At 46.6% G+C, this 27,352-nt stretch overlaps 2 protein-coding genes across 2 annotated transcripts; both read right to left on the bottom strand.

Moving 5' to 3' along the window:
• Positions 1–76: 76 nt before the first annotated feature.
• Positions 77–7,376, bottom strand: LOC119442349 (uncharacterized). The gene is made up of 3 exons (XM_037707192.2): positions 7,341–7,376; positions 1,754–2,224; positions 77–280 (listed from the first exon to the last, which is right to left on the bottom strand). Exon 2 carries the CDS (start codon positions 2,174–2,176, stop codon positions 1,829–1,831), a length of 348 nt encoding a protein of 115 aa, XP_037563120.1. The 5' UTR covers positions 2,177–2,224; positions 7,341–7,376; the 3' UTR covers positions 77–280; positions 1,754–1,828.
• An 11,091-nt stretch (positions 7,377–18,467) lies between these two features.
• LOC119442348 (uncharacterized) lies at positions 18,468–24,824 on the bottom strand. The gene is made up of 2 exons (XM_037707191.2): positions 24,503–24,824; positions 18,468–20,451 (listed from the first exon to the last, which is right to left on the bottom strand). The coding sequence occupies exon 2, from the start codon at positions 20,443–20,445 to the stop codon at positions 18,517–18,519; it is 1,929 nt and encodes a 642-aa protein (XP_037563119.1). The 5' UTR covers positions 20,446–20,451; positions 24,503–24,824; the 3' UTR covers positions 18,468–18,516.
• Positions 24,825–27,352: the final 2,528 nt, after the last annotated feature.

Here is a 27,352-nt window from a genome sequence, read left to right as displayed (position 1 = left end):
GCGTGGCAGCTGATGCGAAACTCTGCACCAGGTTGCACGTGATGTATGAGAGCACCGGTGGCTTCTATTTATGGTTAGCGCAGCCGTATTTAGGTAGAAACAACATGTCTCGACAGCTCCGCGTAGTTTTTATTGCGTTTGAGCATGCGGAGCAGCTCGCAGGTCAAGGAGCTGTTACAGTTGAGCGTGGAAAGCTTCCTTGAGGATCGTACAAGCGGTGTGCGTTTCGCCCATAGTTTTATCCGAGGGCAGAATGATGTAATCGGTTGTACTGGAGTACCTGAAACAAAATGACACGAACAGTGTGAGCTCTTCTGGGAGGCGTACATGCTTTCGAATAGACACAGAACAGAGAAATATTGTACTTTCTTGCGCTTTAGGACAAAGCAGCCGTCCAATTAGAGCATGGAGGTGAAATGGATTTCTCGTTTAGGTGGCTTGTTTATAATTTCGGAGGCGAGAATATCAACAATATATTCAACGGGTTCTTTTTTTAGTACATACTCGATGTCCGAGGGCTTGGAATATAAATTTCTCTCTACCATACTCCAAAGAAAAACAAATAATTAGGGTTGACTGAGCACTGGCCTTTTTTCATCTTGCATCGTTGGTGCTCACAGCGCCTGTGTGGTTGTAGCTGGAACATGTTTAGTCAACATGCACACGTACGTGAACATTCACACGGTATCACACCCCACATCAAATCCATGCGAAGCATCGCGTGTAAGCTGGGTCATGCGTCAACGCTCCTAAGGCACTTCTGCCGTCCTCAAGACTACGTCGTAGTCACAGAGTGAGGGCTGCAGCTTTCTAGATATCCATACAATTAAAATCCCGTCACATGTGAAGCAAAGGCACATTAATCCGTGCCAGGATGGTTTGGAGATCATACTACGCATAGTGTATCCGGTATGTTAGGGTCATGGTGGTGGTTGGCAATACAAATGGTGTGGCTTGATAATAGAAAATTACGGAACCACCCGCATGTACGAATTCTGCCGAACTTGCTGATGTATGCAGAAAAGGCCTTTGCAGCAGACCATGTAACTCGGGAACATAATCCCGCGAAGCCCATTCGTGGAAACGTCGACCCCGGGTAGAGGATCTACCCTTTGTAACTTTTTGATACCTCAGGCATAAATAATTAAAAAGACTATACACTCGTTCTTTACAGCTGTATCAGTATTCGTTCTGACGGCAGACCAAAAGAAAAATAACCTAATCGTGTTGAATACCAGCGCCGATTGCAAGCTGATATATTTCGTGGGTAATGCTTTTTTAATATTTTTTCTTTTGGTGGGGGGGGGGGGGGGGGGGCTGTGAAACCCATTGAATTTTTGCAGGCTAAATTTTCATTTACCTTCTGACGAAATGTCATTTAAGAATTATTTTAGAGGCAACCATTAGGTAACCTTCTAACGTAACGGGGAGATCCGAGAGCTTAGAATATAAATTACTATCTGCCATACTCTAAAAAAAAGCATAACGAATTAGGGTTAACTGAGCACTAGCCTTTCATCTTGTATCGTTGGTGCTCGTAACGTCTGCGCGGGTGTAGCTTCAACGCGTTTAATCAGGCAACTTTGTAATGTAACAGAAAGCCGTTCTGGGAATTCGAAGGTTCGGTCGTCGATCGCCTGTCGAACTACTCGTGCTCGGTGCTCTCGGATCAAAGTGCCCGGCAATTTGTCACTTTACGTCAGTGCAGTCAACCAGCCACATTTGACCACCATGGACACGATTGTATACGTACCCTTTGGCTGCGCTGCAGGTATAGGAACGGCGGTGTTTGCCAGGACGTAGTATATACTCCCAGGAAGTGCAGTGTTCACTTCCTGCCGAAGCGCATGTGTCCGTAGTCGTCGGATCGTCCGAACCGCATATGACCGTAGTCGTCCTCCTGCCGCTTGGCGAACCCTGAGGCGAGCAGGACGGGGTCGATCATGTCAGCGGCGTCCAGGTCGGCTGTGTTGCGACTGTCGGTGTCCCCCGCTGACGCGGCGGCGGCGGCGGCCGGCAGCACGCTCTTGAGCCAGCGGCCCACGCTGATCCGGTGGCGCTGCTGCTGTTGCTGTTGGGAGGAGACCGGGCTGGCCGCCGAGTAGCCTAGCGCCGAGCTCGCCGCCGCCATGATGGCCACCAGCAGGAACAGGAGGAACCGGGCGGGGAGTTGCATGGTGCTCGACACGGGGGGGACTGTAGGGCGACGATGGCACGGGATTGTCTGCGAGAGCCCGTCCAATTCAGGCGGCAGGATCTCGTTTGGGAAGCTAATTAGAATGAAACTGGAAATTTCGAAGGATACCAAAAGCAGACATTGAATCCATCTAGAATGTTAGATTAGTCTACTATAGAAACTTCCCGGCGTTTGTATTGTACCGACGCCCGAGAGAGGGCTTAACGAGAAGGATAAGGGGATCCGAGGGGATCAATTTTTTTTGTTAGTTACCACCTTGTCGAGAGAACAGACAATGAAGCCAGAGAGAACATAAAAGAAAATAATTATCTTTAGTTGAAATGCAGAAGTAATAAGAAAAGACAACAATAAAAATGAATTGTCATAAAGTAAAATAAGGCGAAAAGACAATTTGCCGAAGGTCGGAGCCGAACCCACATCATCCGGATGGTACACAGTAAAATCAAGCATCGAACTCGATGATACTGCTAGAAAAAGTCTGTCTGCCGGAAAATAGGATCGGCATCCGATTTCCCATTTTATTGATCTCACTCAGGTGCAGCGCTTTCTTCCATTAGAATCGTGTTCTTGAAGCGCATGCAGGGCAGCGCGGATTTGCTCGCCCTTGTTGCAGTAGAAACCGTATGAGCGTATAACCATTCTAACGAGCGCTGAGACGCAAGCGACGCTCTAACCATCGCACTGTCACCTGAACAAGTCGCCCTTGAGTGAAAAGGGTAGGACTACCGAGTGTTAAGTTCAGTGGTACAGTTTGATGCAAGCCTGACGTCGGCATGTAATAACGAAATGGCAAGACTGCTGCCCGAGTTTGCGCCATACGGGCCGACATCAAAGAAATGGCCAAAAATTGGAGGTTATAAGAGCAGGCGGTGGGATGTCCGCTTGAAATATTTGGTGAACTGGACAACGTTGCGCCTCTTGAGCACGATGTCGTTGTAGTTTAAATGTAAGCCTCTTACCTGGCCTTACTGTTTACGTACACTCGCGAGCAAAATTTTGCAAGCCTGAGGTGATGCGAAAAAAGGTTTTTCTTCGTAGCATGCGGCCAATGCAATGTGTTGAAACTATTCCGCGTTGCGGAGCTGTGCTAGAAGGAAGTTTAATTTCTTGCTGATACCGCTTGTATCCAAACTTAATTTCGCTATTGTATACTGACTGATTGAAGCACTTGTGCGAAACGGCGTGCAATTTCGCATGCCCGAATCGTTTTTCGGCACCACCCTCCGTGGTGGATCATTTGCTCGAGACTCCTGTATCATAAACGTCTGCGTTGAAACTGATCCGTGTGGCACGATCGGGGTGCGCATTGGGTATCAGCGTTCTGAAACTGAGAACCAAATTTGTGAGAATCCTAATTATACTACTGTTATAACTTGCGCTCTACGTGTAGTTGTGCTTGCTACAGCTACGCACAGCGATATCTCAGTGGCTACTGGAGTCCTGCTGCTGCCGAGTACGAGGACTCGGGTTCAGGTACCCTGCAGCATCGACGGTCACATCCATATGGGGTTGGAATGCAACGATGCCCGTGTGGCTGGATTTAGGCTCTCGTTAAAGACCTCACGTGGTCAAAATTGATCCGGTGCCCTCCACGACGGGCGCTGCCTGATAACCTGGAGTGCGCATCTTGGGGACACTCAGTCTCATCTATTCAATTAGCAACACCACTGCCTTATATGGTACGTTACATAAACAAGCTCACCGCATTCCCGTGGTCTTTCGTGACATAGGTCTGAGCTGTAGACAAAGAATATTTAATTAATTACGCATTATATTGCGAGTGTCTTTGGTAGGAAGGTTATGGTCTAGATTTCCAGCGTGATTTCAGCGTCGCCGACAGATAAACTAGTACTTTGGAACATTCACTGCGTTACAGAGCAGGGATGGTATACACTATACCGATAGGACTAACGCCTCCAGCGTCGGAAGGCTTGCCCGTCTTTGCGCAAGCTGAACTCATAGGATTAGCGTGCATCGTGATCGGAGTGACTGACGAATGCGTACGCGCCCTGGAACAGGGAATAAGCACGAAATAAGGCCCCGAGGACAGCAGTGTTGCGTTTTCCTATCGCTTTGGTATTTTTAGTTCCGATGCTTTTGACCTTTTTTGTCGAGCATAGATTTGCAAGCCAATTAACGGGAAGTGATCACATTTAGGATTATCCAACGAAAGAGGAATTAAACCTCTGTTTTTTTTACTAACTGTATTAAAGGAGATAATGGTGCTAGCTCATTGGTCATGCGCCGGCTACTTCGACCTCTCTAGTTCATATTTGTGCTAGAAAAATGTTTCAAACAAAAAATGTAGAACAAATGTATAGTGACAACATTTACGAAGTTCGCAACAAAAACAAACGTTTCTTTGCAGTTCACAAAATTCCATTTTCACGTTGAAGTACAAATGATGTCCCTATATAGTTGGTGGAAAACACAGCGCACGCGAAAACGCATAGGCACATGCACATACACAAACCAAAAATAACAAAAGTGATTATGGAAACAAAAATACATGAAACTGGAAAAAGTGAATAACTTCTGCAAATACAACGTCGTGATCAAAGTTACAATAGCAAAAGTTTAGTAACTTCAGACATTCTTGATTCTTCAAGAAATTCTACTAATGCGCGCACTGATCTGTGTTGCAATCTTTCTGATTGCAATGTACCCGGAGTTTCATCCAGGGATATTGGCATCCTATCCAGAGCATGTATATTCGCGAAAAGCCTGTCACGGTGAGTATAATAATTATTGAAATGTTATAGAAGATGTGCTATATCTCTTCTTCAGACTCCTCACAAGAGCACACAGCGCTGTCGGTTTTTCCTATCGTACATGTACAAGGAAGCATTTGGTCTATTGGCTGTGCCAATCTGAAGTCTATGAACTATTCTTTCTATTGATCGGCCGGTTCTCATAGGTATGGTGAATTGCATTTTGGGGTAATCTCATATATTCTGGAGCCTTCCGCACCGTTGGTGAGCCAAGTGTTCCTGGGCATTCGGCCACAGAGCTTTCTTAAGAACAATGCCCATCAGTCGTCACTAGGGGTAGTAGCGATAATGCACCAATTTGGTTAGCTGCTTGCACCATCGCGTCGGCAGTGGCGCCCCCTGTAATGTCGCAGTGACTCAGGATCCACTGAAATACGATGTCATGAAGAAGACCGTTTGCTGTTCGGCATGGAAAAGCGAGACGCTCTTTAGTAAAATTACCGCAAAGAGAGAACATTGACTCGACCATATTTTAGCATCTACTTTTGACGCTTTCGAAGCCGCTCGGGAATAACATTAACCGATTGGATGGAACAATTGCTTTTATTCTGGAGCGTAATTACGAAAAATGCGACACACGGACGTAAATAGCCTGTATTCCTATCTGGCGTGCGTTTTGCTTACATCTATCTCGGCGTACATTGTGGGCGTACATTGTGACTTTCGCAGCGACTATGACGTACCGTAATCTATCCCAATTTAACCAAGGTCATTTACATTCCTTATGATAGGACCTTCCCTGCGGAAGGTTTATTTTGGTCATTTATTTGTTTTGCAAAGTTTACGCAGCTAAGAAATGTGCCCCATCAAAAGTAAAAACCATATAGTTTCTTCAATATATACATGTATAGTATATTGAATATATACAGGGTGTTTCAGCGAACACTTTCAAAATGTATTTAAGGTTGCCTGTGGCAGATAGCACAATTCTAGTTCATGAGCTGGTCTACTCGAAGATTTGGACATTACTTCACAAAAAGCGAAATGCATATTCGACTAATCAACAAAAAATCACAAATTAAGTTTTTAACTAATGACCTGATGGCCCATATTGCAATTTACAAATTGTGGTCGTGGGGTTCGCAAGGTGGATGCACTTGGAATTAATTCTCGGGATGACATCAGTTTCGAGATAATAATCCCCGAACTTTGCGGAGAAATGCACTGACGTTCCAGTTATATAGTTTCTTAACAAATCGTCGCTTTAAGCATTGTCATGTGCGGGAGAAAGTTTGACTACATTGGAAGGTTGCGTAATCGTGTTCCAATAATATAGTGGCCCAAGCCAAGGTACTTTTCTACGTTCTTATGACATACCCGATACACATTCTCGCCAGTGCAGCAGCATTGCACCACTATCCCGCACGTAGCTTTCCAACGTGCTAATCATGTCTCCTTCCATAAATACGTGTGAGATTTGACTGTTTACCGACGCGTATAAAGGCACGACGGGACAGTATACACAAGGTTTGTCTAAGACTTTATCGCGTTTCAGTAATCCATCGTTTACCAACCTGTAGACCTGACCAGGTGTACATAGGTAGGATTAATTGGCGTACAAATGATTGAGATTAGAAGTGACGTCCTTCCGACTGCCCCATTTGGCTTATGGGGAAATTTGGAATGTGCGTCAAAAATCATTTTCACAAGAGTTATCAGAGCGGCTTACTGCTTATCAGTAAGTTATTTGTGCTCTAGCTATGCTGCCAAATAGGAGTTCGTGCTTCAGCTCTCGCATGCAAGGTATAAATGTACAAATGTCTTTACGATATTCCTTTAGCAAGTTTAATACGCAACGTCGCGGTTGGCATAGTTTAGCATACTTTCAGTCCGGTAGCGATGGCAGATATGCGAATGAGGAACATTATTGGAAGAAGTCGGAACGAGAAAATCTTTGAATGGAAAAAATGAATGGAAGCGAGTGAGGTATATAGGTATAGGGCAGAATATATCGAATCATGATTGGTAATGTCCAGTCATTGTACGATACCATGCATAGCGTTTAGAAATGGGATGTTATTTTCTGGTTCGCATTGTACTGCTCGAATTGATGGTTTATAATCTCCTTAACACCTTTAACATACAGGTGCCTACAAAAGAAATGTCGGTTAGGGCGTGAACGTTTGGAACAGCAGTTGTGTAAGGGCTTTCGGCTACTGTACAAATTTTAAAATTTAAATCGCAAGTCAAAAAGCAATATGACGAAGTTCCTTTACTTTTCTTTCTCTGGTCTGCAAAAGATTTCATTTTGATCCCGCAGGCAAGCGCTAATTCTTGCGCGATGCTTTAGCTTTTGTGCACCTGAACCACACCACCTGTAATTGACACATCTGTAAAAGCTCAACATCCACGAATTCCGATGATCCACTCACCTCGCACTCTGCCGATATTTGGCGGTATAGACGACTGCAGGCTTTGACACTCGTGCGCTTTGGTCTCACGTATTTATACCTCCTCGTTTCTCAAAGCACCCGGTGCGCATGCGCAGTCCCTGTGAGTCGGCCGTAGGCGTTACCCGGGCGACGGCGTGGGGGATACGGAGAGCCAATCAAAGCACGTCGCTTTGGTCGGGTACGGCGGAGCAACTCTGAGAAGGGATTGGGGACGAAGGGCGTAGGCGGGTGTGTGAGTGAGATGACTTAGCCAGCTACGCTAGCCACCCGCGACTTCTTTGTCATTTGGTGGTTTATACGACACAACCTCGGGGATGACACCGGTCAGGAGAGTGAATTTAAGCAAGTATGGAGCAAAGAACGAATAAAGAAATAAACAAAGTGCGTGGAGTCTCAAACACGATCTAAAGTACTGTCGGGCTCCACATTAGCGCAAATTTAGGCGGATGCGTCCGTCGTGCGTGTATGCGTCGAACGTGACGTCTTCGTCGATTTCACATTAGATTTCGAAATGACCACTGTTGGCGCCTGACGGTGTTAATTACAGTTACCGTAGTTATAAAGTGGCCGCAATTTTGTAACGCTCACTTGTAAGAACCTTGCACGTGCTTTTTGTGGAAACGCAAAGCAAGAGACCTCTGAAGTTAATGCCCGGGCATGCGCACGTTTTAAGTTTCGCGGGTTCAAGTGGGTTTCAAGCAGATAGAAAAGTGAGTTGTGGCGACGCATGCCATTCTGCGTTGAAAGATCTTACAGGAAAACCTCCCATGGGGGTACTCTTTAAATATAGCTGCAGCCACTGCGCCGGTCGGTGTAGCCATAAACTCTAAATGCGCGATAAGGTTGCATAGTCGAAAGTGCAGAAGTTTGCAGTGCAGGAGACGACAAAAAAAAAAAAAAAGTATTTCGCCCGTTCCACCGTTATCTACGGTTATCTAGGTTATTTGTACGTATAAAAGAATCCATTGTGCGTAAAACGCGCTCAGACATGACATCTCGATAAGTTTTAAAGCACCTCGTGTTCTTTAGCGTGCAGTTGAGTCTATATATGTCCGCGAACGTTATTGCACGCTGCATGTCGGCGGAATGTGGCCGTATAGTGGCCACAACGGGAAACCTCGACTTCATTCTGCAGCCAAATGCCAGTCACTGAGCTATACTGCGGCGGGTGAAAATGACTTAGCGAGTACAGACCCCGGTTTGTTAACCATTAAAAATCAAAATGTGGGGTTTAACGGCCTGAAACTTCCCAGTTTGTTATGAGGAACGCCGTGGTCGAGGGCTCCGGATTCATTATGACAATCTGAGGCTCTTTAACGTGCACCCAATATACGGTACACGGACGTTTGCTTCCCCCCCCCCCCCCCTTTTTTTTTTTATTGCATTCCGTCTCCATTGAAATGCGGCTTGCGGCAGATATTGAACCCGTGACCTCGTGTTTAGCAGCCTTCTATATATGTTGGCGCACAAAGGTATCCTTCATGCTCCGCAGGAAGGAAGGAAGGAAAGAGTGGAGAAGGAAAGGCAGGGAGGTTAACCAGTTCAGGACAACCGGTTTGCTACCCTACACATGGGAGCGGGGTGAGGGGGAATGAAAGATGGGGAGGAGAGAGAGAGGGAGAGCACATAACGTACACAGCACACACATCCTCATCCACATCCTGCTCCGCAGGAACCATGCAGCAAATTATGGAGCTCACCTAGTAAAATTGAAACACCTCCGTGACGTCCATATTAGTAGGAAGCTGCTCATTCCAAATATGGAGCTATATACCATACAGTTCAAAGTTCGTATTAGCGCTCGTGTTTGCGGTAGGACGTTGTGTTTGCGCTGGGTCCGGGGACTTCGGCGGGTGCGAAGAGGTTATTTCTTCCGGCGCTCTGTTCTTGATTAGAGCCTATTGTGACACGCAGTGCGCATATTTATCTTTAACATATGAGGTAGCATGCGGGAGCAGATCGCTGCGCCCAGTCGCGATAGGTCTCTCTGCTATATCAGTGGTACCGTGAGCGAATTCAATGCTTTTTGCGGAGCCAAGAGGATGAGTTTCACTTCATACAACGAGTGCTTGAGGTGCTGCTCCAGCGCTGTTGACTTCTTTTTGAATTATTATTTGCGTTTACACGTGCACGTTCAAATTATTTACACAATGAGCTGTTTTCTCTAACAAGATTACGTACACGTTACCTGCGGTTGAAAAAAAAAAAGGTTAAATGAAGGGCTTGAATATAAAGAACAGGTCGTGAAATATAATCTTTAGATAATGATGCCTCGGTGATGAGATTTTCTACATTGGACATTGTCAAAAATAAATGTTATTATCCACGTTCAGACATTTTGTGCTCATGATTTCACGCAATGTTTCTTATGCCTGTTCGTTTTAACATTTATACGTGCTTGTGCTCTATACTTGTGGGCGTAGCGCGTCGGTCGTTTCTTGTTCTGTCCTCGTTGCTGTTTATCAGCCTGGCTTCCGACTACATGGATAGATGAGAATAAATTTTCGAATAAACCCCACGGAGAGAGAATGCTGCATCCCCCGAGTCTGCTATATGAACCCAGGCTAGCAGCGGCCTTGCTTTCCAGAGGCCCGCGCAAGGTTTCTGAAAGGGGCCGGGAAATAAACAGTATTCATCTCCTGTGCCCGCTGCGCCGCGTCCCCTTCTATTCGTACGAACATCGGGCGTGATTAAACGCACGAATCTGAAGTCGTCTCATCATGCGAACGGTGCGCCAAAGAAACACTCGCATATAGAGACGCACCAGGCTCGAAGTCGTGACTCGCCCTGATATCAAAGCAGGCTTGTCTGTAGGTCGCATTTTTGATGTCTTGCTTCTCTCTCCCTTACAAATTTCAGCTGCAGCGGGGCGCACGAATTTCTTGCTCCTTCGATCGTCTGTACGGTGCGTGAAATGTCAAGTTCGTTCGCGTGTGTTTTCAAGGGTCACGTTCGTTCACCGTCATCGTAAGCTTTGCTTTATAACAGCAACATGGGCAACACAACATTGTACAATCTCTTGCAACAGCAACACAAAGTTTGCGGTTCATGAAGAAAGCTAAGGAAAGGTCACGCGTTACAGGGACCAGATTAATAAGGAAGTATTGCCTTCTCATCGGGGCCAATTTTGTTATAGAAGTCGATATTCAGGGAGTTTCGAGAAATATAATACAGGCTATGCGTGTCTTTAGAGGCTGGATGTTATGTTTACGTGGATGCCATATAAAAATGAAAGCCGACTCTTCGAAAACAGGCTGTTGTGGAGTTTGTGGAATCAAGAATATCGTGTCCTCGTCGATGTGTCTTGCTTATCAATAAGCCCCTCGATGTTTCATAAAAGGCGTTAGCTGACAATGTTTAAGCATAATAATTGATCAAGAAAATACCAAGGGTGGTCATTTGACGTTAACATGTCAGTGAGATTAGCATTCATTGGAGATATTGCTACACGCGTGTTGTATATGGTCGTTTGAACGAGGCGCGCGGGCGCCATCACTCGAGCAAAAAGAAGGAAGAACGAACTGGGTTCGCGCTGTGAATCCAATCGGTCAGCGCTGCAACCGCTGCTGTAAATATAATCTGTACATAGTTTCTCGTTCAATTGACCCGTCCTTCGCGTAACATTGTGGTGGAGGTGCGGGGATATACCTACACAGGAATATACCTTCACAGTGACATACAAGTCGGCACGCCAACACCAGGACGCATAGGCGCCGACTACGTGGGGGTGGGCTCCGGGGCTCGATCCCCCCCCCCCCCCCCCCCGTCCGGAGTTTTCCCGGGGGGGGGGGGGGGGGGGCAGAAAGCTTACCCGCCGTGGTTGCTTAGTGGCTGTGGTGTTGGACTGCTAAGCATGAGGTCGCGGGATCAAATCACGGCCACAGAGGCTGCATTTCGATGGGGGCGAACTGCTAGAACACCCGTATACATTACTTTAGGTGCACGTTAAAAAACCCCAGGTGGTCTAAATTATTCCAGACTCCACTACGGCGTGCCTCGTAATCAGATCGTGGTTTTGTCACGTAAAACCCCACAATTTATATATCTATTCATACTTTTGTGCTTCGATGCATAAAACAACGTTTTGTTAAGAGAGTGACTGGCACGCCAATGCATTTCTCCCCAAAGTTAGAGAATTAATATCTCGACACTGGTGTCAGCCTGATCATTAGTTCCAAGTGGATCCGAACTCCACGGCTAGAATTTTTAAATTGCAACATGGGCCATAAGGTAATTAGCTGTAAACTTAATTGGTTAATTTTGTTAATTAGTCGATTAGACATTTCAATTTTTGTGCAAGTAATGTCCGCCTCTTCGGGTAGACGAGCTCATGAAATAGAATTGTGCTATATCTGCCACAGGCAACGTTTAAAAATTTTTGGAAGTGTTCGCTGAAACACCTTGTATATATAAATAATTCACTCAGTAATTGAAATGATGCCAAGCCGGATTCACTCGAAATCAGCATTTCTGCCTAGAAGTCATGCGCAGCAGCGCGTATACTCAAACTAAATATACTAAAAAGAAGAGTGGAGTTTCGCCGGGAAGGCGAAGCAGTACGTATTAGTGATGGCGAAGTAGAAGACAATTACACGAAGGAAGATTCTAACCGTGTAAATCCGTGTTAGGATCACACCCGTGTAAGGGCTGCACCCCCAACTTGACAACCTATATTAAAAAAAAGAAAAGACATCGAAACGAGAAGCAATCGCGTTCCGTGCGCTGATTCTGATCGGGCTCAACAGCTAATTGTCGCGCGCAGCGTACTTTCGCGCGTCGCTACTGGATGTCGAGAGGAGGCGATCGCGGAGGTTTACGGCGGATTTCATACCCGTAGTTGGAAAAATGAGGTCATATGGCCCGGTCCCATGAAAGGTCCGTCAATATCGCGACAGAAAAGTGCGGCCCTTGCACGAGTGTATACGTTAGATATAGAGGCCATATAAATTGTAGTAAAAATTCACCTAAAATTAAAATAGTAAGCATAGTATAATGCACGGACCATGTAAACCTGTAAATACCTCACTGGATGATCTCGAGCACTCGCTTTCACAACGCCAGCATTATGAAGAACGCCGGCAGCGGAGGCGAATGGTTCGTACAGCCGCGCGATTCACCGCAACTCCGAAAATTAGATTCATCATGATTATCTGCCTATTTTTTATGTCCACTACAGACGGCATCTATCAGTGATCTGCAATGACCTCTGTCTCTTAACTCTGCAACATTAGGGGCGCGGAAAGACAGCCCGGCAAGGAAGACAGCGCGCATGAAGTTAGCAACCATCCTGCTCGCCCTTTATCATTGCACCCACCAACGATTACCAACAATTAGATATGGCACCCGGGCCGCATAAGCGTCAGCCGCGCACAGTCATTCACAGCTACGGCAGGGCTAGAGGAGAAGACGCGTGCTCTCCTTCCATTCGCGTTTGATTACCTGACCTACAGCTAACCCGAATATTGAGCGCGTGGGAAGATAATAGAGCAGAGAATAGAGCATATATAGATGAAGCAAATGCACGAAAGCAAAGTAGAGGAGGTGCTTTAGAGTTTCCACTGTGCCACATAAGTCACAGTTGGAAATGTGCGCCATTTTCATTAGGAGTGAATTAAGGCCTTCGTAAAAGCGACACCTTTTTTCAGTCGACGGAAAAAGTATCTTCACGTCGAGTACGTAAGACGCGGAAGAGTAGTAATTTCAAATATGGGCCCATTTCGTGTAGGCGTCGGTTAGTGAACTGCCGTGAATTCCGGCCAAGTTATGGATGATTTGTAGGCAAAGTTTAGAGTATGAGGGTCAATTATGGCTTTTGCTGTAAATTACTTATGCAAGCGCTACAGGTCGTTATAAGCGGGCTTTACAAACAGTGCAGACAGTTAACCCGGTGTCCTCGTAGAACAGTCACCGAGTTCAAATTTACATAAAATTTGAGAGAGAGAGAGAGAGAGAGAGAGAGGACGCATTATGTCGCTAAATTGAGGCGTTATACGAATGCGTAGAACGTTGGAACACTTTTCTCTAGAAACTGAAGGTGGTGCCGGCTTAATATTTGGTAGAAAGTTTTCTAAGTCTGGTGCGCACGCAAAATTTAGGGCGGGTGGGTTATTTTAGCTCTTTGCAGTAAATTAATTATTGCACCGTTTTAGAGCGCTATAAGAGCATTATACTAATGTTTTCCGGGTGTCATTGGAAAAAACGAAATGTCACACCAAGCTTAAATTTGAGGGAAATGGAGACCATGTCATGGGTCATCTGCGCTCGGTAAAAATCAATAGTATATCTGCTCCAAAGAAATGGTTTCGCTGAAAATTAAGCTGTAATTTTTTAAGGTCTCAGAAGTCTGCAGTTTCATTTTTTTTTTTTTTTTTGAGAGATGGGGTCATGAAGATACAGGCTGCTGATATTCGCGGAAAATCTCTTGACCTGTGGCGTTCTACATTAACGTCTGCGTGTTCCAGTTACATGTTACGTTCGGGTTTAATGCTCACGCTAAATTGCCTGGCCCATGTATTAAAGAGTGCACGGCGCCTTGAATAAAAATGTTGACATTCCCTGATTAAATTGGCTGGCGCACGGCTCAACATGAAGTGGCACGCGGATAAGGATGTGTTGGCACTAATATTAGATATTTAGTGCTGATATCAAATCGCGTGGAGCACAAATTTACTTGGTGCGTGTCTTATTTCAGATGACGCTCGAATTAAAAGGAGCGGAAAGAAAAAAAAATCTCTAGTCCCACGTAGCAGTGTATCCATCCCGGGTCAGTGACGTTGCAATCCGTCACATCCGTCGTGCTATAGTGCCGTTGTCGTGCTGTCCTGTCGACATGATCGACATGACAGCAATAACCGTGCAATGAATTTGTCCACTCAATTGAGGTGCACGCAAAAGAAGTTTACTTTATATGCTCTGATAATCACGTTTCGAAGCAAGAATTTGGGACTCCGACGCAGGTTACGTTGCTGGCTGTTCTTTGATGTTTGATACCGAGCACGCCGCCGCGTGCCGTTGCTGCACGAAAACGCTTACACGGAAAACCCTTCACTTCGCTGACAGGAAGGACAAACGATCGGGCAATTAAGGCTGCAGCTGTCGCTACGAATGTATACTGCTGGGGTCCTGATCCGGACGTGGACCTTTATGGAACAAGTTGAAAGACCGCGGCAAATATTGTATTCGCATACCAGTACCTGCTAAGAGAACTCGTTGAGGAGGCGTAAACCCTTGGATTATTTGCCACGTTATCGATTTAGAATAGAGACTGAAACGCTTGATATGACGCGAATGCTTCGATCGTGGAGGAGTAGCCGCTTGATACAGCTGAATTATATTGCATAGCAAAGCTAGCTAGGGAGTATCTTATCAAACTAGAAAATTTCACAATTACCGGAACTTCCGGACTGCTGTCCGTACCCGGTTGCAGATAAGAGCGTGTAAAATAGATTTTGAAATATATGACCCACAGCATTTCAATGCCAAGTTGCACGAATCCTCACTAATATATGATTTCTTAGACACTTTAATTTCCACATTATTATGCAAAATAAACTGCTCAGTATGCCTAAACGGACGGGGTGCCAATAGTGTTTTAACCGGATCGCTCCGTACACTTGGGGCACTGAATTCAATACGTGGGTAAAGAACAGCACCTGCTCACCGCCAGAACCTGTCACCATTTCATAAGAAAACGTGCTGACATCGATGTTAATATCACTTTCTGTTAATGGTCGTTTATGATAGTTCTAATATGCACACACGTTGGTTCACGAAGCTCTGCATATGTTATAACGTATGTTATTATAAGCTTATAACGCATATAAGGTATCACGTATGTAAGTTATAAACATGCCTTGTTTTGCTCACTTCAGGACATTCCGCATGGTAACAAATGTTGACAAAAAGTAATTTTGTTCATAGTCACCACCGTGTATAGTGTTCAATTAGGGGGTCAATAATATCCCACTCACAACAGCCTCATATTACAAATAGTTTGCTGCTGTAATCAATTCACAATTATAACGACACTATTCCATTGTTCGTTTTACTTCTTCACCACGAAGAAAACTTAAATTTCCTATACCGGAAGCATGAAAGGAGACCTGGAGAAACGTTTTGAGTTTTGGCGTAGTCTATTACACAAGTATAGTATTGATGTGTTCGTGTTTTTGACACTTAAAATTACCAAGAAAACGTACAATACCATCAACACAATCACATGTCACCAAGTTAATTCAATAATGCGGATATGTTTGATTACATTTACTTATTATCCACGATTCTAAATTAGTCTCTCTAGTAGAGCACTGCACGGGCTCGGGCTTACCTGAAAGCCCGTGCCCGGCCCGGCCCGGCCCGTGGGCGGGGCCGGGCCGGGTAGAGCAGTTTTTTCACGGGCTCGGGCCGGGCTCGGGCACGGCGTGTGCTTTTTGACCCGGGACCGGGCCGGGCTCGGGTTTTTTGACGCGGGCCCGGGCCGGGCTCGGGCTTTCTGCGAGTTATTCTCGGGCTTCTCAACTCTGAAAAACATGTATTTTTCGGTCTCGGGCCGGGTTCGGGCCGGTTTCGAGCCAGGTTCGGGCCGGTTTCGAGCCGGGCTCGGGCCGGGCTCGGGCTTAAGGTAAAGGGGTGGCGGGCCGGGCCGGGCGGGTAACGTAGATTATTTCCGGGCCCGGGCCGGGGCCGGTTCTCGCCATAAAAGTTCTTATCGGGCTCGGGCGGGCCGCCCAATGTAAAAACGGGCCCGGGCCGCAGACCAACCACAGACGGCCTTGTAGACGAGCATCCGCCGCGGCTGTGGGAGGCAAGTGCTGCCGCCGGGTACCTACCGGTAAAATAGGTACAAGCGCGCTCCCGGCCTGGTGCTCGGCCATTATGGGACCTGAACGCTTGGAAAGGGGTGTTTGACCTCAACCCGAAGGTGCCCCCACCTCAATAGGTGCTTGGGGCGCCACATGGGAAATGACCGCCATGGGAGCGGCCCAGACACCACTTGATTTCCGTGCTCACGTTGCTTTCGACGGGAATTCAGGGCGCAGGCTCCTTTCCCAAGCGTATCACCCCTGAAAGAAGCCGAACGCCAGGCCGGGGTACGCTTGTACCCTTTTGAACCAGTGGGTGCCCGGCAGCGGTGAGAATCGAACCCACAGCCTCCCGCAGCCGAGGCGGGCGTTCTACCACTAGGCCCGGGCCGCAAAAATCGGCCCGTGCAGTACTCTACTCTCTAGTCATAAAAATCACCAATATATCAGTGGAATATTAAAGCACATGTTACTAACTTGTAATGCGTCTGTGTGTATGTTTTTTTATTGCGCTGCATAAGAATAAAATACTTCCTTTTTTCAGCGTCTTGCAATTGCGATGTGTTCACAAGTGTTGCTTGCGCTGGCCGTTGAATAATCTTATCTAAGTCATATTTATGCCATTCCGCGGTCCTTACTGCATGGTTGCTTTCCAATTTGTGCTCCTCAATGTTATTTGTATTTGCATTTTCTTGTTCATTTTTGTGTGATTCTTGTATAGCCTTAAATACAACGAAAAAAATCAATTTCGCATTCTCTTTTTTGCTTTTTGATTAGATGTGCAAAAATGGGAAGTTTGGCCACAAGAAGGACCGGCAGATTATCCCAGAATCGTATAACCAAGAAAAAATAAAATAATGAAATTACAAATCACTGTCAAAAGTATCTTACGAAATATTAGAAAACTAACAGAGCAAGTCCATATATGTATCGTTCTTGAAAGCCACCCATGCTATACCCAGTTAATACCTCTTTCCCTCCGTGTCCTCTTATCCAGAACTGTTTTGCCTTTGTCATGAAAAATAGCACTGACATACCGGGGTTGTTTTCGTTTCGCAGCTCTGCGGCTCTTCGCGCTCTCTCTAACGTCTCTCCTTGGCAGGGTATTCGTCACGGCGGGTGTTCTTTCTGTTATGCGTATACCTGCGCACATTATTTGCGTCCTTCGATTCAAATAAATTGCGTATACTAACTGTGTGCTTTAGAGCCACCATACTTACCACTTCGCGCAGGACGACTGAAGGTAATGGAAGGAGAAACCACTTGCCATTTATAGCAGCGGCTTATTGCAGCCTTCGGAGAACGACAAACAACGTCGTTAGTGTCCACGCCACAATTTGGCCGCATCCAAATCACCGCTGTCGAACTACGCCGAAAGCGCGGCAACTTGCTTCACGCGCGTGAGCGGCATGAGTGGTAAGTTTCTTGTTTAAGTGAATCGCCCCTTGAGGCTGGAACCATGCTGGGACAGTCGGCACCGCCAGGGCGCAGCGGATGGAGGCGGCGCTCGAAATTCACCGCACGTCGGCGCTTTGGAATTAAAGGCTTTTTGGGGTTTCAACGCAAGGCAGATGCAGAGACGTCTCTGCCTCAGACTCGCATTTCCCTAAGGTTTATATCTTTGCGCATGTTTCTGTGTTTCGGCTGTGCGTTCAAGGTGGGGGAGGGTTTGGCGAGAAGGCGTTATAGTGATAGCGGACCGGCTGAATTAACACGCGTGGGCGTTCGTTAGCGTATTTCATTAGCAAGAGAGGGGAGTAAAGCTACGCGCTTTACTCGCTTTCGTTGAGGGAGGACTTGTTATCGAGCGCCACGTCGCGGTATTCTGGAGCACAGCAACTCGCTCCGAATTTTCGATTAAAATGCTGTTTTAGCTCATATATATGCCATGTGATTCCGGTACTTAAGCTCGTCATTTTCCAAGCATACACTTTCTGTGTAATCGGTTGTCGCAGCGGGACGTTTTAGCGGAGATCTGAGTCGCAGGGTTTGCAGGTTATGATGACAGCTTCAAAACCCACTCGCGAAAGTGGTTGGTTATTCTGAGGCATGGCTGTGCTCTGGAATTTTTCGAACACGCAAGTTATAGGCTGCATAAGCATCATAGCATTTAATAAATCATACTGAGTTTCACCTATCCGCAAATGAAACGATAAGTGTAAGCTGCCATAACACTGGTAACTTCGCAATGTCAATATACGAGCAAAATATAGAAGGCGCCCGGCACAAATGCGGTGTTCCTCACAATTAAGTCGCTATATTGTACAGTTGCAAGCATGCTTGCAAGGAAGGAACGTCAACACGAAAGGTTCTGAGTCATAAAAATATGACCGAATTTCTTTCTTTTTTTATAGTTATTTCGTTCGTGCAAAATTGTCCATGGGAAGTTTCTCGCCCCGCTGCCTGGCACCGTCAGCACTGGTTGCGGGCACGTCACTCACACTATGCACATCCGTGACGACGGAAGAGTTGGAGGCCGTCGACGACAGCGTCCGCTTCTCGTTCTTGTTCCTCGCCTTAAGCGCGGCCACGTAGTACTTGTAGTCCTGGAAGCCGAAGAAGAGGTAGACACCCTGTAGACCGTTTAGGATGCTCGTAAGGACCTGAATTACGGACGAGTTGATAAAGTTCAGCAGTCCCAGAAACCAGGCTGCGCCCATAATGAGGGCAAGCTTGAAGAACAGTGCCGTGTCGGAGGGCTGGTCGCCGCCGCCGCTGTTGGAGACCTTGCCTTTCCTGAAGTCCTTGGTTCGTCTCACGTATATGATGATGTGCGCGTAGAATCCCATGTCCACTGCCAGCAGCACGCCCATGGGAACGAGGAAGAAGGCGATGTAAGGACGGTACTTGCCGAAGAAGCAATAGTACTGGCCGTATGCGGGCGAGTACGGAGACCACGGAGCTCCCCAGTTCAGGCCACAGCACGCGGCCACGAATAGAAAAGGGGCGCCCCACGCCACGGCTCCGTAAAGAAGCAAGGTCTTGTCGCTTCTTGCGGCTACCCGCATGGACGAGATGTTCCTCCACATGTCGAATGACAGAACCGTGGTCCAGGCGAAAGTGGCGATGAACCCAAAGTGCTGGAAGACAGAGGACACTACGCAGACATCGTCGGGAACGTCGAGATAACTGGCTAGGATGTAGACAAGTTGTGTGAAGAAGAGCGTCGCGGACAAGCACAGGTTGCAGCGCGACGAGAAGTTGCGGGCGGCGCTGAAGGCGGCGTACGTGACGCCCTTCATGAGAAGGAAGAAGAGCGACAGTGCAATGCAGACCATGATGAGGTAGTGTTGGTAGGTGTAGGTGTAAGACCCGTCGCCGGCCGCATCCGTGGCGTTACTTGCGGACGCGTTTTTCTTGTACCGGTAGATCGTGTGGTTGATGTAACACTTGCCGTTGAACCAGGCAGCGCACGACGTGGCGTTGCTTGTCAATTTCTCGACACCGATGTGTTTGAAGGCACTAGACTCGTTACGCGAGTCTGCAGCGCCCGGAATACTTGCTGTTGCGGTAGGATAGCATACCAGTGAGGTTATGTCCACTTGATTACAAAGCGCACAATACACGTTCTTGTACGTTCTGCCGGTGTACTTTAGTCGAACAGGCTCCAAGTAAAGCTTACACAAACTTTCTAATTCTTTGAATGCGTTGCCATCAACGTCTCCGCATATATCGCTGTAATTTTCCCTTGTAGTGCAATAACGCAAATTTTTTTTCAGGGAGTCCTCGTGCAACTCGAACATCGCCTTCCGGCTCTCGACAGATGAGGCAGTCCAGAAAACCCAGATCTCGCTGTCGTAATTGCAGAGTGCGCAGAACCCGTTTGAATAAGTGTATCCGCTCGTGCTCGTTGCTGGGATCCGGTGGAATGTTTCGTTTTTCACGCCAGCGTCTTCACAGCCCTTCCTAATCTCGTCTTCCGGCCAGGAGTTATTGCAGCGAGTGACCATCATTATTTTTCGACGAACACCGTTGTAGTCGAATATTGGAACACAAGTTGTGTCCTTCTTGGAAGTAATGTTTGAAGCGACGTCTGCGTCAAAACAACAGTCCCCATAGCGAGTGCAGCTGGAATCATTTGAGCACAATCGACGTCTTATATCCGTCGACGTTGTGAGTACTTGAGAACTACAGCGAAGCAGTGACTCGACGTGCTCATCGCTGCTATTTTTTACTGGTTCTTTGGAGGTAGTTATGTTGGCCGCACTGACAACTGCACCAGATGGGGTCCAGCCATGGAGAGCAGCCAGGGCGTACAGTAGTATGATCAGCGAAAGGTGCATGACTGCCTGTAAATAAGCGTTAGAGAAGCGTATAATTAGGTCCCATCACTTCTGAAACTCGCAGGATTTACAGTGTAAGCTTTATTACTGACAGAAAAAAAATATTCCTAAAATATATATTGACGCGATGAACTAATGACTCCTTTAAGCAAACGTTCTGTTCTCTGCATGATTTTTGTGCCGTCGGTGATACTGGTAGGTCACTGGCTGTATTACATTTTGGTAGCAGCGAGAGTTTAGTAACAGTTTTAGTAATAGAAAATAGCTTACCCGCCGGGGTGGCTCAGTCAGCTAAGGCGTCGCGCTGCTGAGCACGAGGTCGCGGGATCGAATCCCGGCCCCGGCGGCCGCATTTCGATGGAGGCGAAATGCGAAAATGCCCGTGTGTTTGCGTTGTAGTGCACGTTAAAGAACCCCAGGTGGTCAAAATTAATCCGGAGCCCTCCACTACGGCGTGCCTCATAATCAGAACTGGTTTTGGCACGTAAAACCCCAGAAAGAAGAAGAAGAAGAAAATAGCTTATTAAGTGCGCGGGGCTTAGTCTTGATTAATACCGTACGTATTTACTCCTGTAATGAACGCACTCGCATAATGAACGCACCCCCAACTTTAGTCGTCAAAATTTATATATTTTTTCTCCCGTGTAATAAACGCACACTGAACTTGCTGCCGTGAAGTAGGAGAGACATGGTACGATTCGTTGTCCGATATGGCGTCCGACGGGTACGATTGTATCGGACGCCGTATCGGACGCCGAATCGTACCGTGTGTCTTTTACTTCTATTGCGATAGCAATCATATGGACACTCCAGGCGCATCATTGCCGTCGGCGCCGCCGATCGCGGCTCTATCTTCCGCGTTCGAGGGAGGAAAGCGGGGAGGAAACGCGCCGTATTTAGTCGCGCGCATGAACTGCGCATTGCGCGGCCGCGCGCCCCCTCTTGAAAGCCATCTGCGTCGGGGGCTGAGTCTAGGTACGACGGCGGCTTATACCTTTGTGCGTGCTCCGTTCTCGCAGCTCAGTTTGCGTTGAAGCGATACACGGTACGAAGGTAAGGTCACTTCGCTCGCTGTTGCAGCCCGCTTCCTCACTCCAGCGTTATGATAGCGATTGTCCGCGGTCATCGAGTGTGATGTGTGCATGTTTGTCTGTGCGCGCCGACACCATGCCGGTTAAATTACTTCGCAAGTTTATATGGCCGATAAAACTACTATACTTACTTTGTATAGCTGTCTACGCATTTGCTATCGCAATCGATGGTTCGCCTTTCGGGCGATACTGCGACTTTTTTGGAGGTGGGCGCAGAAAGAAATCGCTCAAAATTTTACCCCGCATAATAAAGACCCCCCCCCCCCCCCAACTTTGCGCATATTTTTCGGGAAAATGTATCTTCATTATGCGAGTAAATACGGTATATGGATGCTGAGTAGTGATGGAGTTGACATAAAGCGCAAGCAGCACTCTGTCAGTGGACTTTAACGTACTCTTCCGAAAGCTATACATTCACGCACAGCCTCTCGCATTTTTAGCTATGTCGCGCTAGCGTCCATCACGCGTAATTTTAGCGCCTATAAGCGGCGATAATCAGCGAGACCGGCAGAAGTACTCTCAAGTGCACTAAGCCCTCTCCTGTGCAAGAGTCGTCTAATGCGATGTTCCCTTCAGGACGACGTACGACCATGTTATACTGTTCTCGCGCGATATAGCTAAAAATGTGGGAGCCTGTACATAGAAGTGAGTGTGCGTGAACTCGCACACACAGGCGTCAGACTACAAACACGCGTTCATAACATACACATGAACATAGACACGTTTGTTGCTTTTATCTCAAAACAAGTCTGAATGCGGCGAGTGTCATTTAGTCGTAACGTATACGAGCAAAAGTAACATGCGCCTACGGGTGAAGCAATTCGGCCTTGAACTCAAGCAACGTTGCTAAACAAGTGCGAGACTAAAGCTGGATGATGTAATCGTTGAATGTCGAAACCGGTTGTGTAATTAACTGGTCGGAATAAATACCATGTTGCGTTGTTTAGCTCTCTATACGTTATTCTTTAGTCAGCGCTTCAAGAGCTTGATAATCCTCGGTTGATAGGATTCTATAGCCTATTAACTCAACGTATGAACAAGGCCGTACGAAAACAATTCTTAATTTAATCCTTGCTTGATTAATCTCAATATTTTACCATAATTCATAGGCACTAGAATGCCTAAGAGTTTGCTCCACGTTTGTATTCGCGGAGGCTCAAGGCCAACGGCTCGAATAAAACCCGGCCTATGCGGCCTGACGCAGTGTCAAAAAAGCGCGGCAAGAAGTCTGGAAGTAGTGGCTGTAAGGCCAATTGATATCTGTACGATTGTCTCAAGATCAGTCCCTGGAAAGCACTCCTCACTCCCTCTTTTTCCACCAGGGCACTTAACAGCGCCGTGATCCTGTGCTGTGGATGTCTCTTATGCCTTGTTCTACGCAGCTTCAGATGGGAATACTGGAAGTTACTGTAGGAAACCATGTATACCACACGTAATGACTTCACGGATAGACTGTCCGGTTTGTCAGAACTCAGTAGGCCATTCTTTAGTAGTGCACTTTATAGTTACGGTTCTTTTTTTCTCTTTTTTTGACGATTTGAGTTTATCCCAGGAACTCCGAAATTGACACCTTCATGTCAGACGTATAGCCAGTTTTCATCATCTTGTTCCACCTCATCGCGTTCTGCTCCTCCCACATATTCTCAGTGAAATGTTCCCAAGAAGAAACAACAAAGTAAATACTGGGCTGGCCACATGGCATAATATTTCACACGTATGCTCTAAGGCCTGTGTTGTGTATGAATTCAAGGAGTGTGTTGCGTTATCTGTTATCATGTACCCTGTATCATGTATAATGGGTGAATGTGGCAATATAGCAATGGCTGGCTTACCGAAGAAGGGAGTGTTCCGGTTGTATAGACAAATCCACATTAAATGGTGAGAATCTGCGTCCGTCACCCGACCTGTTACATCCAGTGGAGCTTATCAAACTGGTCCGAACTTGGATTATCGCCATGATCCTGGTCTATCGTTTAAAACTAAACAGACTGTGGCCCCAGGAGCACACGGTCTAATACCGCTTTGAAACATAGACCGCAGGATGATGATATAGTTTCGCCCATTTTTTTTTCTCCTAGATGCATATTGAAGCCACAAGTCCAGAATGTGAAGTTTGTGGGTGAAAAGAGACGATATCGCACTTTCTGTGTGATCGTCGTCGTTTCAAGGCACAAAGTCCTCAGCACGATACTCGGCAAGATTGACAACCGTCCGCTTACGGAAGCCAGAATTCTTGGACTCTGGTCACAGCCGACGTCGGCCCCATGCTTTAAAAGCGCTAGTGTACTTTTGGGACTAATCGAAACACAAAATGGGACTAATCGAAACACTATAGTGTGCGAATTGATGCGTTGTTTCTTTTTATATTCTATTGTTTTCTCATTTTTTTATGCCCCTACCCCATCCCCCTGTGCAGAGTAGCCAACCGGACACTTAATCTAGTTAACCTTTCTGCCTTTCACCTCTTGTTTTCCCTCCTCCTCCCAGATATATATTACAGCTTCTAGAGACAGCGATGCCAACCATTGCAACCCCAAAATTGGAATTTTAGTACGCCGCAAGGATAGGCTCTGTAGAACGGCAAATTATTTGTCAAAAGAAAACTACGATTTTATTTTAAAATGAGCTATGCAAACGAACTACTCTGTGTTATGCACTGTACTTAACCCTTTTCCGAAAAGAATATTTGAGTAATTTTTGTGAAATCTCGAATAGAAGGCCTTATGGAGACCGGCATTATGGCTGACTACAATACCTTTGATCCGGTGACATGGTGCAAGCAGTGGTTCTACTGTCTCCAGAAAATTCGCTTCGAACTCATATCAGAAAAGCAAACTAGCGTCTTGGAACGACAGTGCGACACATGCGTCCTCTTCCTCGAGTAAGCTATTGTTGCAGATTACAAGACGAAGCCGTGAATTGCAGTCATAAGAATAAGCTGTTAACACGAGAAACATCATACCTACCGGCGTGCTCTTACGGTTCAGAGAAAGACATCGGTTGCGGCCTCATCGATACGCTGTCGGCGATATCCACGTGCTCGCGTCCGTACCGCGACGTCTTCTGTTGCTTCGGCCATCCCCGCTCCTTGGCTTCTGCTGTGTGCGCCGAAGTAGCCGCGGTGAAATCATCAGCGCCGTGGAACGCGTTGTTACGACGTGTAAGCGCTTAAAGGGCGCGCACACCCGAGAGTATACTTTCACTAATAAAGGAAGAGTGGACCAGGAAACTGGTGAGGGAAGAACGGCGCCGTCTACTCAGCCACGTCCGTGTATGTGCGTTCCCGCGCAGCGTGAAGCAAGCTCTGGGGGCGGTGTTCCAAAGGTCAGCTGGCCGCCACTCGAGACCTTAGTACGGCTCGTGTATCGGACCGGTTTGCAACGAGCGAAGGCCGCTACGCAGACCGAGTCCACGTGCGCATCTTTCGGTTTTCGTTGTGCCGCAAGAGCTGTCAAAGTCAAGAACGATTGCGAGTAATTCATAAACAAGCGGTAATCCGGCGAGAAAAATGCGTAATAACCTGCAGTGGGCGCTCTGTCTGTCTGGCGCCCCGACACGCCCATGTTTTCGACCGCAGAAGGAACTGCGGTTATCCAAGTCACTGAAGTGGGAATGTAGGGGCTGATGTAGCATTAATGTATAGCGGGATGTAACGTGCCTCTTTCTTCTCTCCGCGGCACATTTAAAATATAGAAAACGATAGAGAGAATGAAAAGAAACAAAGAAGGCAAGGATGTTAAACGCAAGGGCGTCAAGTTGGTTACGCTATGGAAGGGGGAAGGGGCATATAAACATGAGGGGTATATACCGAGAAGCTTGTTGCCCCGACCAAGAAGAAAGTGGCGTTGAGCCGTGAGGCTTTCAGGTTATCGTCGTACTCGCCAAGAACTTGCTGTTGCACGTATTCCGAAAAAGAAAAGTTGCTCACCAGAAGAATACAAATATGCTGCACTAAGTTACAAAGATACTGCTGTGCTATATCAATCTCTTGAAAATTGTAATTCGCAAAATGTGTTCTTCTCATTTCCCAATTAGGAAAAAGAAGAACGACGGAGTAAAATCCAGGGCTAGGCTGTTCGGTCGACGCAGCGAAGCTCCCTGACCTCAGAACACTGCAACCTTTTGGAAATCTTGTTGTCATATTTATGTCTTGGGTATTTCGTGGACTTGGACGCCCCTTTGGTGAATATGTATTGTTGCTAGAAATGACACGCAATAGAAGCAAAAGGAGCTTTAAACCTGGACTTGGAAGACATTTATTTTGATTGCCTTTTGCTTTGAAAACATAAATGCGTAGAAGAACGTTCGTTTTTTTTAGTGAAGTAGATCGCTCCGTAATTAGGCTTGCCCTCCCACAGGCATTGCCCAGATCAAGCACAACTAGATATGCTCCATCACATTTATGTGATGGAGCATATCTAGTTGTGCTCTATCTAGTTGTGCTTATCTAGTTATGCATATCTAGTTGTGCTTATAAGTGACTGAAAGTGGGAAAACTGCCAGCTTGGACTGTTACACTCAATATATATTGCAAAATGTGTGATGCTGCGACCTGTCTGCAAACAGGAATAGATATAGCGGTTGGAGTTTCAAGCTGTATTGACGTAGCGTTACCGCGAGCAGCATTGAGTATGTTCTGCTGCTATTATTAGTGTTCCACATCGCCTTAACTCCTTCCAAAGGGAGCGAGCATTTAAGACATTTGCACCAATGGACGTAAGGTCACATGGTCTGGAGAGGTTACTTACCCCAGAATCGTGTCGCTGGGCGTTTTCCTCCAGTAATCGTTCTTACGATGAGAACTTCAAACATTTGTGTGAGCATATTGACGTTTTGTAAAGAGTTATTGAGCCGTCAGATTAAAAAAGATGCAGAATAACTGAAATGTTTTCCTAAGAACTATGTGTGAGGTGGATACTAAGACAATCGATTTCTCTTATAACCATACCATTTAAATCGACCTTCCGGCTACTACGAACAGTTTATCGACATCCAAAAAGTTTCGCAAGGAGTCTGTCCGTCCACTTAACACGACCCGGTGCCTTGCCCAGTTCGGTAACAACGAACGAAATTATTCAACCACGGTATGCGCGCGTCTCGGTGAGCCGCGGGAAGTCAAACGGCTGCATCGCGCATGCTCACGACGCTGTAAATAATCGCAGCACCTCTCTTTTATCTGTAACTTTTTTTTTCGCTTCTATGGCGCGCGGATGTACTGCCGTCATAGTTACGCCACACAACCAATCACACCAGCGAAGTGCGTAGCAAAGTCAAGAACCTCGACCGCTCTGAAGCAGAAAGGGAAGGGCTTCCAATAAGCGGAAACGACGACTGCAAACTTAGGGAAGCGGTTAACCTCAGGCCACATACCGTTGAGGACAGCCTCTTCAAATTGTTCAAAATGTTCCCATCAGAGGTACCGTATCTTCTTGAGACACAGGCAATCCACATTTGTGGACGCGATCTATTTTTGCCATTTCTATGCAGTGGAAGCAAGGAATAGAGGACAAACATTAAGCTTAGGGTAAATTGGACCTTCTGCTAACCTATGTTACTTTCAGTTTTCTTCTGCGTCATATGTATCGTTACAGAGTACAGCTTTGGAGAAGGCACTACCGTGCTTTACGTGACGTTTGACGTAGGGCATGTCGGTAGCAACCTCAAAATGTTTTTTTTTGGTCTTTCTTAAATTGCTTGTGGCCAATAAAGAACTTGTGCACGTAATTCGAGTGGGTGATTCAATCGTTTTTATGAAGGAACGTAGCATGACTGACTTTACAATATTCTGATATTTAGTTAATCTGTAGTTACGATGA

This window comes from Dermacentor silvarum, chromosome 2, assembly GCF_013339745.2.
Source record: "Dermacentor silvarum isolate Dsil-2018 chromosome 2, BIME_Dsil_1.4, whole genome shotgun sequence".
Classification (NCBI taxonomy): Eukaryota; Metazoa; Arthropoda; class Arachnida; order Ixodida; family Ixodidae; genus Dermacentor; species Dermacentor silvarum.
Note: the sequence above shows the minus strand (reverse complement) of the source record. Positions and strands in the feature narration are given on the sequence as shown.

Coding starts and splice junctions, on each gene's coding strand:
- LOC119442349 (XM_037707192.2), bottom strand. CDS start 2,176: ATGCAACTCCCCGCCCGGTTCCTCCTGTTCCTGCTGGTGGCCATCATG.
- LOC119442348 (XM_037707191.2), bottom strand. CDS start 20,445: ATGCACCTTTCGCTGATCATACTACTGTACGCCCTGGCTGCTCTCCAT.